Consider the following 16,569-nt stretch of genomic DNA (forward strand, 5'->3'; position numbering starts at 1 on the left):
ACAGAGCTTCTGCCAGCTCCTCTTTCATGAGAGCTTCATTTCACAGTTCAGCCAGGAGCTGTTATAAAAAGCACAATAACCTTGAACTTGATAGTCTGCTGGGTGCATGCTGGTAGCTGGCAGGAGGACAGACCTCTCTCTTGCTCTGCTCCATTCTTTTTCCTTCCTCTCGTGGCCACATGGAAGGGTCATACTGCTCATAAGAAGCAGCAGTAGTCTGACCCGATGACACTCTCTGAGGAAAAAATGTGTGAGGGTTTTCAGGGTTTTCTAGGCCCCCTGAGCAGGAGAAGCTGCTCAGAGGGCCTAGAAACTCACTGCCCCCTGTGGGGAGGGATGAGGGTGCAGGCAGCTCAGCTCATCCTGCTCTCATCTCCTTTCACATTAGTAGCATCAGTTCTTTGGTTGAAAGTATTGTCCAGGCCCTTAGCCCAGCTCGCTCTTTGCCATACCTTTAGTCTCTGTCCCTTCTTGTGTTCCTCTCAGCAAAACTACATGCTTGTCTTTTTTAAATTAGCAGATGACCACTTTGTCACCCTCCCCCATTGTGTCTCAAATTAGCACTCTTGAGGTCAGTGTATCAGTTACTGCTGGGGTAACCTTGACCTCTCTCCCAGCTGTCCCCCCTCTCTGGAGCTTTTGAATTCTGCCCCCCAAAGCACTGTGTTCCACATGGCTGCCACTGGAGGGGGGGTTGGTGCTGAGCAGCTGTGCACACAGCCTGCCTCACAGCCAGCTGTTGTTATGCAGTGTACCCTGCATGCCCAGATGTGGGTGCAGTTTCCTTCTGGCTGTGATGGAACAGACCTCGCTGTGCCACTGAGTGGTTTGGGGACCGCCGCTCTCTGTGCTTCACTTGCCTGTGGTGACCCAGGTGAGGGCAGCTTGGCAGAGCAGTGGGGAGAGCCATAGTGCACATTTGCAGGATGAGGGGTAGTGCTTCCCCCCTGGTGAGAATCCAGTCCAGCAACTTTGGTAATAAGCCCTGTGTTTGTCTCTCTGAAATGGAGAGAGTGAGGGAACGGGGTGACGTGTTGGAGTTGGTAGGAACACAGGAAGGCATCGATCCTGGTCTGTGGGCAGGCTGCCGAGGCAACGTGGCTGCAATTATGCATTCAGGGAGCACTGTGGATCTCGACAGTGGGGGCTGTACAGTCACTTCAGTGCAACCACCCGCTGATTTTCCACAGATCAATAGACCCCTTCCTAGCATGTGCTGGCTGGGCCTTTTCTCTGTGCTCACAGGCATGTGAGACTGAGCCCATGTGCTGTCTTTACCTGTTTGCTTTGCCACATGGGGCCTGTGAACCGTGGCCTAGAAGCATGACTGCTGTGACAGCTAGAGAGCCTTGTAAGTCACTCATGGGGCAGGTTTGCTTTGAAAAAAGGTACCCTTCTGAAGGCAAGGTAGGTGAATGTTAGGGTGAAGATAATGACTATAAAGTACACATGTAGGTTGGTTGGAAAAGGTAGATTATATGAAACTAAATTACTTGCATAGCAGCCCCCTTCTAATGTAATTTTCCTTCTCCCTAGCTTCCCTATGAGCTGCAGGACATGGTGAATAAGCATTTGCACAGCGCACAGGAGTCTGCAGGCCCTGGCCAAGAGGCAGCCCACACCTTGGCTCCATCTGATGTTGTGCCCACCTCAGTCATCGCCAGAGTCTTGGAGAAACCAGAATCTCTGGTTCTGAATTCAGCCAAGTCTAGCAGTGGCAGCTGTCCCATGGCTGAGGATGTCTTTGTGCATGTGGACATGAGCGGAGCCCTTCCTGATGCCTGCAACAGTGCAGGGCAGATGGGGAAGGAGGGAGGAGATGCAGGGAAACAGCAGAATGGTGGCTGCAAGCCACAGAGTAGTGTGGAAAGTGTGCCTGAGGAGGTGCCTGCCTTTGAGAAGCTAAGCCCATACCCTACTCCCTCACCTCCCCATCCTATGTACCCAGGGCGCAAAGTGATTGAGTTCTCTGAGGACAAGGTAAGGATCCCAAAGAACAGCCCCCTGCCCAACTGTACGTATGCTACGCGCCAGGCCATCTCCCTCAGCCTGGTGCAGAGCGAAGATGAGAGCTGCGACAGGCACCGGACACTCCCCAGCAGCCCCGCTTCCGAAGGGCACCGTTCAGCCTCCAGCTGTTCCTGCCAGCAGTCCCCCAAAGCGGCCAGGGCTCACGGCTCTTCCCAGAGCAGCCCGTTCAGCAGCCCTCCCCAAATCCCGAGCGCCTTTGCCAGCTCTGCCAGCTCTGAGGAGGACCTGCTGGCTAACTGGCAGCGAATGTTTGTGGATAAGGCACCCCCCACCTCGGAGCGAGTGCTGATGAACCGCACGGCTTTCAGCCGTGACACGGCCCCCGAGCTCCAGAAGAGGTTCAGCCGCTCCATGCAGGAGCTGGGTAGGGCAGCCTCAGCTTATTCAGATGGTGAGGAGTCTGCACAGAGCTGCAGCTGGACCGTGAGCCGCGACTCGAGCGTGGACACAGACAGCACCGAGTCCAGAGCCCGCAGGAGCCATTTCTCCTCAGACTATGGTACAGATTTCTCTCAGGATGAAGCCCAGAAGCTGTTGCTTGAAAGTGGTGGAGGCACTGCTGAGCCTGAAAGCTCCTCACCAGAGAAGCATAAGGACTATGTAGACCTTGGCTTGCCTGAGAGCCCAGCTGAGGAGAGAGAAATGCTGCTCCAGGGAAACAAGGAGAGCAGCCAAGGAGGTGTCCAAGAGGAAAGCGGAGAAGGCAGGGTCAAGCCTTCTTTCAGTCGGCCGCACCGCAGCCCCAAGAGGATGGGAGTGCACCACTTACATCGCAAAGACAGTCTGACACAAGCCCAGGAACAGGGCAACCTTCTCAGCTGAGGCACAGCAAGAAGCAGCCATGCTTAACAGAGCTGTGGAATGTCCCCATCAGTCCACCTGAGGGAGAAGCCTCCCTTAGTACCTTCCTCCCAGGGGAAATCTGCTCTGAGGTTTTATATTTATTCTCTTCTTTTGCTACCTGGAAGAGCTGGGATCTCCCTTCCCTGGCACCTCAGACCCTCAGTACAAGCACACGCAGTGTGCAGAAGCACACCCACTGCCCCGACACACTCACAGCTCTCTTCACAGCCTCACACTGGTGCCTGTACCAGAGCTAGTTCTTGGTACCCCTTGTCCTGGTGCCTGTGCCTCTCTTTGCTCTCATCCCCCTTCCCACTCAGGTACCTGAGGCTCTGGGTGCTCTCTTGTTGTTTCCCCGCAGCTGCTCTGCTCTCTTTTAACTCGTGCCAACAGGGCAGAGTGCCTGTGTGGTGGTGTCTGATTCCCTGGGAGCCCCAGCGGCTGTGAGCGGGGCACGGGGACTCTCCCAGCAGATGGCTGTGTGCCGTGGGGATGAGCTGGGATTGCTGGTGTCTCATTTTCCTCCTGGTTTTGTTTTCCCCAGCCACCCACTTGGTGGGTCTTCAGAATCTGCCTCTGCAGGTCGCTGTCGTGCGTCTCCATGGCTGGGCTCGGCACCTGGTCCCCACGGAAGCCATGCACAGGGGCTGGTGCTGTGCGGTGGGGCACGGGTGCTGCTTGCTGAGGTGGTTTGGGGAGGCAGTGCCTGCTGGGCTCTGGGGTTTGTGTTTGTGTGTCTCCTCCCTCACACCTCTTCCCGTGTTCTCTGTGCTGTTGTTTTGTTTGAACGGTGCTGATGCTTTGCTCTTGGGTGGGCTTCTTTCTTCCTTCCAAGCCTTTGGTTTTGGGGTGTATTGTGTTTTTTTTCCCCCACCCCGCATAAACAGACACAGCCGTTGGCAGCCGGTCTGATGCCTGCACTGAGGGTGTGTGGAGGAGTCTCAGCTATCAGAGCTGCACTTCCCTCTGATCCTGGCCTCCAGCCTGCAGAAACCCCTCCAGATTTAAGAACAAGGTTTTGCCCCAGGCAAGCAAGGCGTGAAGGATGCTTCCGGATTTTCTGGGAAGGGCTTGGTGCAGGGCCAGCAGGGATGCGAGGGCAGCGTGCTGCAGAGCTGCTCCCTGCAGATGCACTACCTCATGGCTCGGCAGCAGCCCTTCACCAGGGCTCCTTGCACGGCCCCTTCTCTGGGGGCTCCAGGCGCTGGGGCCTCTCTGGGGCCTCCCTTCCTGGCTAGGGCTCTCTGCGTGTTTTTCCTAGCGTAGTGTGATACTGTGTGACTTTTCTTCTCAGTCTTGTGTGCTCAGTGTCTTGTTGGGGGGGAGGGAAGGGGAGAGGTCTGTAGATGTAGGTATTTTTTGAGGGCTTACAAAGCCCGGGCCTCCTGTTTTAATTTTGTCCTGTGCCCTTGTCTGTCTGGTGTTTCTTGGCTTCCATGGGAGTGCAGGGCAGAGAACAGCCCAGTTCCCTTCACCATAGCCCCTTCAACCCTGCCCTCAGCCTGCTGTCTGGTTTTTGAGTTGGGTTTGTGTTGTCCTCTCACCCTACACCATGTGGGCTCTTCGTTGGGCTGGAGGAGAGCATCCTTCTCTCCAGGAGGGAGCATCTGTTCATATGCTTGCATCAAGATTTGCAGCCTAGAGCTGTCTGGGGGCCTGCTCCCCTCCCCAAACTCCTGTCTCTGTAAAGGGCTTGCAGCTTGTAGCTGGGGCCAGCCAGGGCTTCAGCTTGGGCCTGGAGGCTCCAGGGCCAGTGAAGGGGAGCTGCAGGCCTCTCTGGCAAGCTGTGTAGGTTGTTTTATGTACCCTGGGCAGAGCTGCTGCCTTGTTTCCCACTCACCTTGTTTCCCACCTGGAACAGTTGTAGAGTTGGATGCCACCCTCTGGTGGGGAAGTGGGACTCAGTATTTCACTGCAGTGTTTTGCTGTGCAGACAGGCTGAGAGTGGGAGCCTCCTCTGAGCCTGCAGAGTGTTAATCTCCCTGTCCCAGCTGTGGAGGGTCAGGGGGTTGTCCTTGTGTTTGCTGCCATCAGCCACTCCACTGCTGCATTTCTTTTGTTCTTCTGCAGCACTGCTGAGGGTTTGCATCTGCAGCAGCTGTCAGATCCTGCCTCACAGATGTCACCTGGGGTTGGCTGCTCACTGAGTGAGCTGCTCTGGCTCTGAGCCTGCTGGTGGCCTGCAGTGGGGGAGGCATTGCCCACCAGGGCTCAGCCCCATCTCCCCTGAATCCTGGCATGCCGGGCAGTGGACAGAACTCTTTTGCTGAGGCAGCTGGTGATGATGGTGCTGAACAGAGCTGGCTTCACTCTGCTTTTGGTCAAGGTAGATTGAAAAGCGAAACAGTGAAGGGGAGGGGTGGCAAAGGTATGCCCACCACCTCACCAGACACTTGTGCTTTGCAGCATTAGGATGCTGGCAGAGCTTGAGGGGGACTGGTGGCCTCAAGCAGCAGCAGAGCCCTCTCTTGACCTGTGGGCATTGTGTCCTCTGCATTCCTGCCCACCTCCAGCAGTATTGGCTCTGGGGCCTTGAGCCCATCTGAGTTCCAGTGTCCCAACTCCAGACTGTTAATCTGTAACTAATGTGGGGTTTTTTCTGAGATTTTCAAACTGATGTATATTTTAAGACCAGAAATAAACTATTTTAAAAGTAGATGGCAATGGCTATATTGTACTTGGTAGTAACTAAGACCTGGACTGGAATTGATCCTGAGCATGTGAAGGTGTAGAGCTAGCTACTCATGGTACAGTGTCCCAAGTTTGTTGAACTGTGTGTGCCACCCATTGTCTCGTCCAGGGAGAGCGATCCCATGACCTGTGAGCTGGTGCTGTAAGCACCCCTCAGTGTTACTTGGAAGATTCTGCCGACCCCATTTCACATAATTTCTTGCAGTCCTGGCTGGTCTGCCAACCTCCACATTCTCATCTAGCATAGGATAAGGTGTAGCTAATCCTTTTAATAGCTGTTGGTTTTCTTGGAGTCCCAGCTTTTGGAGTTGTCTGAGAGTACCACTTCACTTCAGAAACCACATACCATACAACCTTGCTGGGGTTTCTAAGAGGTTTATAGTTCTAGATTAAGTATTTTGTGTGAGGAGAGAGGATTGGGGGTGACTGGACATACCCCAGTCAGGAAGCCTTCCAAACATGAGGCAGAGTGTTCCTGCAGGATGCTGATACAGACAGTTGGAAGTGTTTCCTTTTCACGTTGAAGGGTGCTGCAGAGGTCACAGGGCTGTGATGAATTTTCCTCCGTCTCCCAAGTTAGCCTGTGCCTTTCTGAGCTGGCTACATGCAAGCCTAACACTAGAAAGAGTGTCTTGTTTCTTTGTCCCCGTAATTAATGATTTTATTCCTTGTTCCCTTGAGTAGCAGCTGCTACCACAATTTAATCTTCCAGCCTAATCTGAGCCTTGAAACACGATCTTCCTTGTCAGCAAGAGACGCCTGGCAAAGCACAGGCAGCGCAACCCACGGTGCTGCTGCGGGCTGAAGCCTTCACCAGGGTGTGTACGGCTGGTGTCAAGCTCCCTGCAGATCTAGATTGTCCCAGCCCGCTTCCTCCTGGCCCGAGGGAGGGCCTGGGGGACAGAAAATTGGGCTGTCACCGACCTGTCCCCAGGGCCGACACCGAGTCGAGAGGCGCGGCAGAGTCGTGAGGCGGCGGGCGCGGGGCTGGCGCCCCCTGCTGGCGCTCCGGGCCCGCGGCTCCTGGCCGGGCCCACAGCGCCTGCCCACGCCTGGCACCTGCCGGTAGCTGTGGGCAGCTCCCAGACCCTGCCCGCCCCTGCCGGTAGCTGTGGGCAGCTCCCAGACCCTGCCGCTCTCTGCCCGTACCAGCTGGTCCCGGCCCGTCCCTGCCGGCGCCCACCCTCCCTGGGTCGCACAGTGGCGGAGGCGGACGCTGCCGAGTGGTGCCACCACATCTGTGACCTTTATAAAAGTCTCACCGCGACAGCAGTACAAGCGATAGAAAGGACATCTCTTATACACATCTGAATAAATACAGCCAGCGCCCTGCGGGCGCAGCCGGGCGTGGGGGTGGCAGGGCGGCGTGAGCTACACATGCGGCGACGGGGACAATCACAAGCGGCCGACGAGGCGTGTGAGGACGCAGAGACGTGTGTGGAGACTCGCTCAGAGCCCAGGGAGGCATCGGCAGGAGGTGAGATGTGTGACAGGAGGGCTGGGGAGCCCAGCCGAGGCTGGGGCTGGCGGTGCACGGCGCTCTCCTCGGCAGAAGCAGGCAGGGTAGCCCAGCTACATTTCTGTTTCTGCTAAGAGACTGTCACCGAGGCCTGATGTCATCAGGACCATCTGGGAGCTGGAATCTGTGTGGAGAGAGGGAGAGAACCATGAGCCCTTCGGCAGAGCGCTGGGCTGTACTCCAGATCCAGAGGTGAGGATGAGGAATTAAAACACAGCAGGGTGGGAAGAAAACTGCTGAGAAAAGTGGGAGATTAAGTAGGAGCTAGGCATGCTCTGGCTACACAGCAGAACAGAATCGATTTTTGGGGAGGGGGAGAAAGCACAGACAGCAGCAAAAGGCCAGAGGAACATCAGGTCTGAGTACCCCCAACATGCAGGTGATCCTGGTTGCACTGGCCCAGCCGTGCCCTCACCCAACCCTGCACAGAGACAGTGTCCAGGTGGGGCAGGCTTCAGGCTGCAAGCCGGCCAACGCCACACAGGGTGGTGGTGTTGCCTTTCCAAGAGCAGGGAATGCTGTGGGCAATTAGCCATGTTACAGCAGCAGAGGCCTGGAAATACTGACTTTGCACTGCATGAATGGAGGGTTTGTGCAGCCCTCCCCTGCCAGCCTCGGGGAGGCGAGGGCAGCTTGCTGGCTCTGCCATGGCTCAGAGCCACAGCCAGGAACACTGAGACTCTCCCCACAGCAAGTGAATCAACTGCAAGGAGAATGGGCCTGCATAGCAAGTAAGAAACTTAGCAGGGTACCAGTTTCCCATCCAGAAGCCTTTTGAAACTGAAAAAAACCCCTGTTTTTTCCTGGGTGGAAGGGAGATCTCTTGTAGCAGTCCTGCACATTCAAAACTGCTGCAGGGGAATCTCTATTTCAGGAATCAATTTCTGTAAGCAAGATCCAAAACTTGGCCAAACTGTCACTAAATTATGGGTTTAATAGATGAGGATCCAGATGTTTTCAGGCTCAAGGATTGGTTGTGCTTGTCTACTGGTAGTCCGATATGAGAATTGTGAGGGGTGAAGGACAAATTAAGGTAAAAAAAGGCAAACCCTCAAACCAGCTGGATCACAAGGTAGGCATGACAAAATACAGTATCATATAGGCAAACTACACAGAACAGGCTAGTGCTATCTCTGTAATACACCTTTTTTCGATTACAAGCAACAGACAGACAGTGGCACCTGGCTAACCCTTCACATGTTTGGGATGTAGAGATGGGAATAGCTGATGCTGTGCGGATTGCAAAGAGGTTCTGGAAACAGCGAGGAATGACACAAGTTTTGGCTAGGATATCTGGCAAAGGCTCCCAAGATCTTTAATATTCCTGCCCTTGAGTTTTAAGACTTTGAGATTTCGTTCTGCAGCATCAGGAAAAAGCCTCAGAGGTACCATTTCTACTCTTTGCAGCAGCCGTATTGTCCTTGGAGGCTGCCTTTCCTCCTGTGAGGAGAGAGGCGCAGCCAATGCTGGTTAACATGAAGGTCATGCCTGGAGGTGGATGTATTCCATGGAGGTTTTATGTATTCTATGGAGGTTGCATGCATTCCATGGAGGTTTTTAATATTCCAGTTCATGGGGAAAAGGGACAGATGCATTCACCAACCCCACTGCAAGAGGCCAGTGCCACTGGAAACATCCGACACCTCAGGAGCCCCTCAGCTCCTGCCCCCCACTCCCAGAGCTCTTACTGTTCTGGCAGATCCAGGGATTCTTCTCCCTGGCTGTGACTTCGTGGACCTCTGTCTCCTCCTCTTCCTCACCCTCTGAGAGAAGATCAGAGATCTGCTGCTGCAGCTCAGGACTAATGTTGTTCTCTGCCAGGATGAGTGTCCGTAGGGCTGTGGGGTAATTCTCTACCATGTCCAGCAAGGTCTAGGGGGAGAGTAAGATAAGAAGGCTGACAAGCATCACAAGGGCTGAGCAGAAAGTGTCAGTACTTTGCCTCTCTGTGAATTCCAGCCCTCCTCTCCTTGCTTCTGCCTTCCCTTGACCTCCCTTCATCAGGCTTTATGAGAGACTGAAGACTTCCCATCTTCCTGTGGGAAGAGCTGAGTTTGGATTTTCTGGCTCTGTCTAAAGAAGAAGGGACTGCTCTACACTGTTGCTGTCACACATCCAGGTCCATTCCCTCTTACCACTAGAAGCTGGAGATCTGAGAGTCTGTGCAACTGAGCCTTGGCCTGTGTTTGTCCATACAGATTTAGTTCTGATTCTCAGCCAAAATTCCAACCTAATTTCTTCTAAGAAAAGAGCCAGGGGAAAGCAAGAACCCCCCTGGGTGCAGGGGGGGAAGGGGGTGCATGTGGACTCCAGGGTGTGGTTGGAGGCAGGTGTGGGTCCTGGGGCCTCTGCAGACACCCCAGCCCTGGGCCCTTGAGGTGTTGGTGATGCTGTAGGGTAACTGTGAATTGCTCACCTGAGCTGACTGGTTGGTAAGTCCTGTTCCCTCCAAGTCCAGCACTTCGAGGGTTCGGCTGGAGGCCACAGCCACAGCGAGCATCCCGGCTACCTGGTCACCTGTGGGAGGAGCACAGCAGGGCTGTCAGCAGAGCCTGCCTCCCCTCTGTAATGCCACATGCCCTCATGCACCTGAGGCTGCCATGGGAACATCCTCTGAGTATTTCTGCCATCAGACAACCTTCCAAATCTGTTACCTCATGGTGGGAAAAAAGCTGTTAACGGAGAAAAGGGACAAGGAAAGGTGTGCCATTTTGTGGTTATGGGAGCAGTCACTGATTATCAGGGGAACACTGTGAGATTGGTTTATTCCCCAAAGAACCGTATCTCCCCAAATCTCCTTCCTACTCAAGGAGGCAAGGGCCTTTAACAGTCCCTGTAAGGGCATCCCAGACACAGAATAGGAGCTGAATACTTCAGTCTAGGGAAAGGCTGGAGTCAGACAGAGGACTCTGCACCAGCTGGCAGACTGCCTCCCTGGAAAGGGGGTAGACTTTGATGGGGGATGCAGCAGGATGAGGAGCATTGAAAATTGATGTTGGTGAAGAGACGAGACTCCAGAATGTGTTCTGACATTCTCTGTCGAGTGTCAAGATGCCATACAACTGTGACACCTTCTCTTGGAGCAAAACCCAGCCTGCTGTCAAGTAACACCTGGGGCTTTTCCTGTCCAAGAGGAGGTACCTGGTCAGAGAAGAGGGCCTGGGGGAGGCTCTGCTGGCAGACAGGTTGAGGAGGGGAGTGTCATCCTGATGCTCAGGCATGGCCCGATCTCCTCCTCGCCACCTTGCAGCAGAGCAGGAGAGAGTTTGTTTCTATGGCAACGAGTGCCAGGCTCTCCTCCTCCTCCTCCCTGCTCCCCCAGGAAGATGAAGGGGGGAGCGCGGGGACATACTGCATCTGCCAAGCCAGCTTCAGCGCCCAGGGCTTCAGGGAAAAGGGAGACATGGAGGGTCAAACGTGACGACAAAGGCGGTGGAGTGGGCAAGGCACAGCCTCCTTTCTGCACCTCCCTGCAGGGCATGTGGCCACCTCATACGAGCAGAGCAGTGACTGTGGCTTCTCCTAGAGCTGAAGGTGCCTGGCAGGGTGAACTTGCTGCTGGGGAATGGTGGGCACCTATGCAAGGAGCTGCCCCATCCTGCTCTACCACCTTTCCAGAGCTTGCTCCCTGGCCCCCCCTGGTGCAGGTCACACAAACGCTGAGAGGCAGGAGTGCTCCTCCTCCCCGGCCCCCAGCTTACCTAGGGGGTTGTAGTCCAGGTTCAGCACACGGAGCTGTGAGCTGTGAGCCACTGCAATGGCCAGGCGTCCCCAGCCTTTACTTGTGATGCCTGGGTTGGCGCTCAGTGTCAGCTCTTTGAGGCCTGGAGAAGAGAGGGAAGCCAAACCAGAGCTTTAGGGTCCCCAAAACAGTCACAGGAGGACTTGTTCAGCTCACCAGAAGAGCTTTGGGTTGTGTCCTCTGTACTCTGTAGGGCTTAAGGGCTTGGTTTGCTCTGACAACTGTCATGACATATTTCAGTGATCAGTGAAATATTTCACTGCCTTCAGCTGTGGCCCTTCATCTAACTGTGCTGCAACTGCCCCATTTATCTGCCCTCCCAACCTGCATCCTGCTTACCCTAAATAGCAAACACAATGGAAAACACAATGGAAACCAAGGGGTGTGTGAGACAACTGACTGGGCAAAGAAGGTGGCATGAGCTGACAAGCTGGAGAGAGGATAACAGGGACAGTAGGCTCCAAAGCCTGCACCTGAGAGGGGTGGCCAGCAGAGATGACAGCATCAGTGGCATTGTGCACACACAGAGGAGGAGGTGCTGGGAAAAGGTGGAAAGCACTTTGGAGAGTCAGAAGGAAGGAGTGGTATTACCTCAGCACATGCCAGCTCTCAGCTTGAGTGGGTCACTGACCTCACACCACCAAAGATCATTCCCTGCTAAGACCTGAGTCTTGGCACGAAGGCTGTGACCATGCAACTGCACACTCATGGCATGCACCACAAGCAGGGACAACTCCCAGGCCCTGATAATAAAGCTAGGTGCTGAGGTAGGGGCACACAGTATATTTATCTACAGTGATTATCAACACACAAATGCAAAATAATAAATTTCAAGTCCAAGCTGTCCTCTCCTCCAGTTTCAAATGCTACTGACATGAACCAGCAGCAACCTGTTAGTCCCTGAGCTCCAAATTGCCAGCAGGACAGATCAGTAGCAGAAAGTCCAAACCTGCCCAAGGGAACCACTCGTCTGTTGCTTGGCTTATCTGCTTTTCTTAAGTTAGGGGAAAGAAATCCTTAGCCCTGGCAAACCATAGAGCCTGCCTCCTCCAGGGCTGAGGATTTAGTGCTGCACACATCTGACCTATGTGAAAGCTCCACCAGTCATTGAGCAGCCCACAGCCCCTGGTGCTTACCAGACTTGGCCCCATCAGGCGGCAGGAGCCCACAGATAAGGTTGATGCCTTCATCACCCAGCATGCAGTCTCCTAGATCCAGAGCCACCAGCGAGGGGTGGATGGAGAGAGCAGGGTTGAGGAGGGCCAAGCCTGCATCTGTCAGGGGACTCCCATGGAGGCTGTGCAGGTAAAAGGGAAAATTACTACGGAGCCTTCTTCCTGGGGGCTAACTAACCTGACAGGGAGGAAGAAGCAGACGAAATGAGGTGGATGACAAATACTAACCCCAATTGGGCAAAAAGCTTTGGAAAGCCTCTGTCGCTAGGCTGGGCTGGCCGCTACGGTGGCCCTTCTCTCCCGGCCGGGACGAGGGGCGCAGGGGATGCCGGCGTTGTGGGGGCAGCCCCACACGGGGCTGGAGGACCGAGCCTGAGGCAGGGCCGTGCCCAGCCGGCGGGGGCAGAGGTGGCTCCCTCCCAGCCAGGTGACGGGCAGGGGCTTATCCTCCGCAGCATCAAGGGCATTTTCCCTCCGACAAGACTCAAATTCAGGGACTGGCCCCGAGCTGATAGTCCCCCGAAAGAGCCGTCCCCGCCCGGGAGAGGACCGGGACGCCCTCGGCAGCCCCCGCCGCACTGTACTCACAAGAGGGACTGAACGGAGCGGTTCGTCTTCAGGGCCTCGGCCAGCTGCTTGACGCGGTTGATGTTGGAGACGATGCCCAGGTTGAGGTTGAGCTGGGCGAGGGAGCGGGACTCGGCCACCCCGCGGCAGACATGCCCGAAGTCCCGCTCGGAGAGCTGGCAGCCCCGCAGCGACAGCAGCCGCACCGAGTTCTCCCGCAGGCTCTCGCAGATGTCTCGGATCTCCGCCCCCGACAGCGTCTCCCCGGAGATCTGGATAGACCCCGGCAGCATCTTCCCCCGGCTCGGAGCGCCGCCGATCCCGGGGCCGCGCAGCCCGGGGCAGAGCCGGGGGAGAGCCGCGCTGCGCGCTGCGGGCCGGGGCGGGCAACGCCGCCGCTGCTGCCGCCGCCGCTGCCGGGCAGTCCCGGCCCGGCCCACCGCGGCCCCGGGGGCGGCACCGCGCTGCCTCACCGGCGGCCGCCGGGCCGCCCCGCTCCGCCCGGCGGCGCGGTGTGACCCAGGGCAGCCATCGGCGGGGCTGATCCGCACCGGGACGCAGGGTCGCGCCGCCCCGCAGCGCCGGGCGGGGGCCGGGCAGCGCCGCTGGGCCCCGCCCCGCTCCGCCCGCACCTGCCGGGCCGCCCCTCCCCGCCTTCCCCCGGCCGCCGCTCCGGGCCCTCCTCCCCGCCCGGCCAGCGCCTCCCCGCCCAACGCAGCAGGCGTGGAGGGAGGTCCGGCATCCCTCATCCCACCCCGGCATCCCGGGCCCCGACGCCGCTCAAAGCCTGCGGGGGACGGCGGCAGCGCCCGCTGGCACCTGCCCGCTGCCCTGAGGAGATGGCGGGGCCAGGGCCGGCCGGGCTGGGTCCCCGACACTGGGGGTGCAGGAGGGGAGGGAGGGTGTCAGAAGCACCGGGGAAAGGCTCTCCATGCCAGCCCTGCTCCCACCTCGGGAAAGGGGCCCAAGCCATTGGTGCACTCTGGATGCTTGGTCCGAGAAACTGTGGTGTTCCATGGCTTCAGTTGCCTTTAATACTTAAACCCACTAAACCTGAATCCTTGAACCATGACTTAGTGGCGAGGTCAGTCTGATCTGCTCCTCATGGCCCAGGGCGTGCAAGAGCCAGTGCTTGGAGGCAGCTGCCTGGAGGGGAAAGTTGGAGGGCTGGGGAAGAGCCACAAACTTCCTTATCTCTGAGCTCACAGCCTCTGCCCTCAGCCTGACCTGAGAGATATGGGGCACACCCCACCTCCTACTAATTCACAGGTATGGATCACAGGGATTTGTCCCCTCTCTCCCCATTGAGTAACCCTGTACTTGGAGAGAAATAGGAAGCAGGGCCCCTGCGTTTTCAACTTCACTGAGCTGAAAAAGGAAGGCAGTGATGTGGAAATTAGGTTAAACCGCCTAAGTAGGCAGCTTTCTGCACGTAACTAATCTGGCTGCTGCATATAGCAGTGCTCAAATGAATTCCAGCCCAGTGGGTAACACTGGGACAAAACCAGGCTCCTTTGCTTGGTTTGCAGGCCAGGGCCCAGGAGAGGGGATGGAAAGGGAAGAGAAAAATAGAGTGTGGAGGGGGATATGGAGCACTTCTCCTCCATTGAAATGGAGGAGCAGATCACCTGAGCTGAGGATGCATGTTAGGTCCTGGCTAGGTAAGGGGAGCAACAGCTTTAAGACTTCGGCTTAAACTCCCAGTGTGGGTATCACCACGCCCTTTGAGCAATCCATGGCTGCTCTCTGGAGTACCTACACAGCCTCCTCTTTCCTTCCCTGTTGCACAGAGATGCATGACCTTGATACTGTTCTGCAAGATACACCAAGAACAGACCACTGGCCTTGCAATTCATCTGTGCTGCAATACAAGCAGCAGCTGCAAGCATCCAGACATGTGGTACAGCTGTGGTGCTGTGGCTTTCAGAAAAGGAGCAGTTCATCTCTGAGGTCACATTAAAAGACCCAGGTGAGAATGCAATCCTACGTATTGCAGGGCAGTGAGGGACAGAAGACTGGGTTTCAGAGTTATAGGCACAGGTAGCCAAGAAAATCCCAGCTGCTGCTACTGCATGCAGGTCAGCTAGAAGGCTACACTCAGACTCACCTCTCAATTACCTCCAGGCACTATTCAATCCACGCTTTTTGAAACAGACTATTATTAGAGAGGTGCTTGGAAGAGAGCCCCTGGGACATGTCCCACTTCCATTGCAGCAGCAGTCCTGAAACATTGATGAAGATGCTCTAGTGCCTCTTCACAGCCTGTTGTCAGGAGCCAGAGGAGACAAGTACCCCACCTACTTTATGCTCAATTCATTGAAAAGTGGCACAGGAGCTAATGGTCCAAAGCTTTGGCTCACCAAACCTAATGCAGGGCTATGCAGAGGGGACTTTGGCAATGCTATTTTGTGTAGAATAGGTATTTCTTCCTTGTCACGTGCAGTTAGCCAGCAGGTATGAGGAAGGTCATTTATTGTTTACCTACTGGTGGCAGAAAGAGTGATGCCATTGAGAGTTAACACAAACAGAAAAAACCAGTGGATGAACAGCAGCTACAGTGAGAGTACACAGGAAAACAAATGGGAGTAGAAAGAGCCTACCTGAAATCCAAAATCACAACTAAGGTGACCATTAGTACAAGGATAGACTGTAAGAAGAGTTGGACACTCAGCTACTGCATAGGAGGAGGTCATAGACGCTTTAATATTAATTTTCAGCTTTAATATACAGCTTTCTCTTTCTAATCTGACAGCTTTATATGTTTGTTCCATATTTAACAGAGGGGCTTACACAGAGCTACCTTTACCTCAAAAGGGGGAAATGACGAGTGGGTTATTTCAGATTTGCTGCAAGGGAGAAGGGCAAAAATTATTTGAGATTTGCTGCAAGGGCTGTGACAGGAAACAAAGACAGAGGTAGTATTGCACTATAGGGTGGTAAGGCTTGTTCTGCTAACTAGAGGACTTGAGTAAGCACTGAGATGCCCTCCCACAAGGACTTCATTAGGCCTGCCTGCTCAGCATGCTCCCTGGAACTGCAGCATGCATGCATTTCTCTGAAAAAACATGTCCTTCTCTGTCAGTGAAAGGCAATGCTGAAGCTCTCAGCCGAGCACTGAATTTCTGGCAGTAAAGAACAGTTCAGCTTCCAGCTGCTGCTGCACAACGAATTAATCAGGGCTGAAGAACTGGAGCAGAGCAAGCCCCACAGGTTCAAAGAGGGTGGCTGGTTGTCACCCTGATCATGTCCCCAGCTGACACAACACACAAGCTGCTCAGGGGAAGCATGAGGAGTTTACTCACTGTAATTTACTCAATGCTCCCTGTGCTTTGAGTGAAAACACAGGGCACAGCTTCACCCCTCTGGTTCAGCTGAGTGGCTCAGTGCAGGAGGGAGCACAGCTGTTCTCCAATTGTGTCATAAATCAGCAATGGTACAAGTTTGGTGCAGAATGGGGTTTTTCTCCTCAGCTGAACTTACTCCAGTGACAATTGTCTCTTTCTCCTTTCCTTCCCCCCTGCCAGTACTTCCAGAGTTTGCACCGACAGAAATGGATCCATTCTAGGCTGCCAGGGCAAGAATTTGGAATTAGAAACAAACCTCCCATGGAGATATAAAGAGGGAAATACCAGAAGCAGAATTACAAACTATAATTTCCATTTTGTTAAGTTTTGAATTAATAGAAATTCTAGGAGCTTAAAGTGGTTCAACTGGTCCAAAAAACCCCATGGAGACTACTAGCCAAAATAAGTAACAATTCCCCCAGGTAGCTTGCTCTGAATGCTGTTCTTCAGCAAAAATGTTTCCCAAAGAAGGAGGTCAGCAGGGGAGAAGAGAGTGAGGGAACCTGTCTGTTACACGTGTCACTGTGAGCTGAGACATTTTTTGCTCTTGAAAGGGGAACAAATTATGAATGTGGGAATAAGCAAATAGTGGAAAGTAAGTCTGTGACTGAAAATAATCAAGTCCTGTCCAGTGACATTTTTTTCAACTGAAGCAGA

At 54.7% G+C, this 16,569-nt stretch overlaps 2 protein-coding genes across 4 annotated transcripts in view; one reads left to right on the plus strand and one right to left on the minus strand.

The window, feature by feature from the left end:
• TJAP1 (tight junction associated protein 1) overlaps nucleotides 1-5,504 on the plus strand; it is a 40,124-nt gene extending 34,620 nt beyond the window's left edge. For all 3 annotated transcript variants that reach the window (XM_054280164.1, XM_054280163.1, XM_054280165.1), the window contains one exon: nucleotides 1,537-5,504. In XM_054280164.1, coding sequence (XP_054136139.1) covers nucleotides 1,537-2,853 — 1,317 coding nt within the window. In that variant the 3' untranslated portion in view covers nucleotides 2,854-5,504. The remainder of the gene's footprint in view (nucleotides 1-1,536) is intronic.
• A 1,268-nt stretch (nucleotides 5,505-6,772) lies between these two features.
• Nucleotides 6,773-12,958, minus strand: LRRC73 (leucine rich repeat containing 73). The gene is made up of 6 exons (XM_054279712.1): nucleotides 12,590-12,958; nucleotides 11,963-12,123; nucleotides 10,786-10,908; nucleotides 9,501-9,601; nucleotides 8,773-8,956; nucleotides 6,773-7,208 (listed from the first exon to the last, which is right to left on the minus strand). Exons 1-6 carry the CDS (start codon nucleotides 12,859-12,861, stop codon nucleotides 7,138-7,140), a joined length of 912 nt encoding a protein of 303 aa, XP_054135687.1. The 5' UTR covers nucleotides 12,862-12,958; the 3' UTR covers nucleotides 6,773-7,137.
• Nucleotides 12,959-16,569: the final 3,611 nt, after the last annotated feature.

Source organism: Melozone crissalis, unplaced genomic scaffold (assembly GCF_028551555.1).
Source record: "Melozone crissalis strain CALT ecotype California unplaced genomic scaffold, PUWL_Pcris_2 ptg000027l_1, whole genome shotgun sequence".
NCBI classification, from domain to species: Eukaryota; Metazoa; Chordata; class Aves; order Passeriformes; family Passerellidae; genus Melozone; species Melozone crissalis.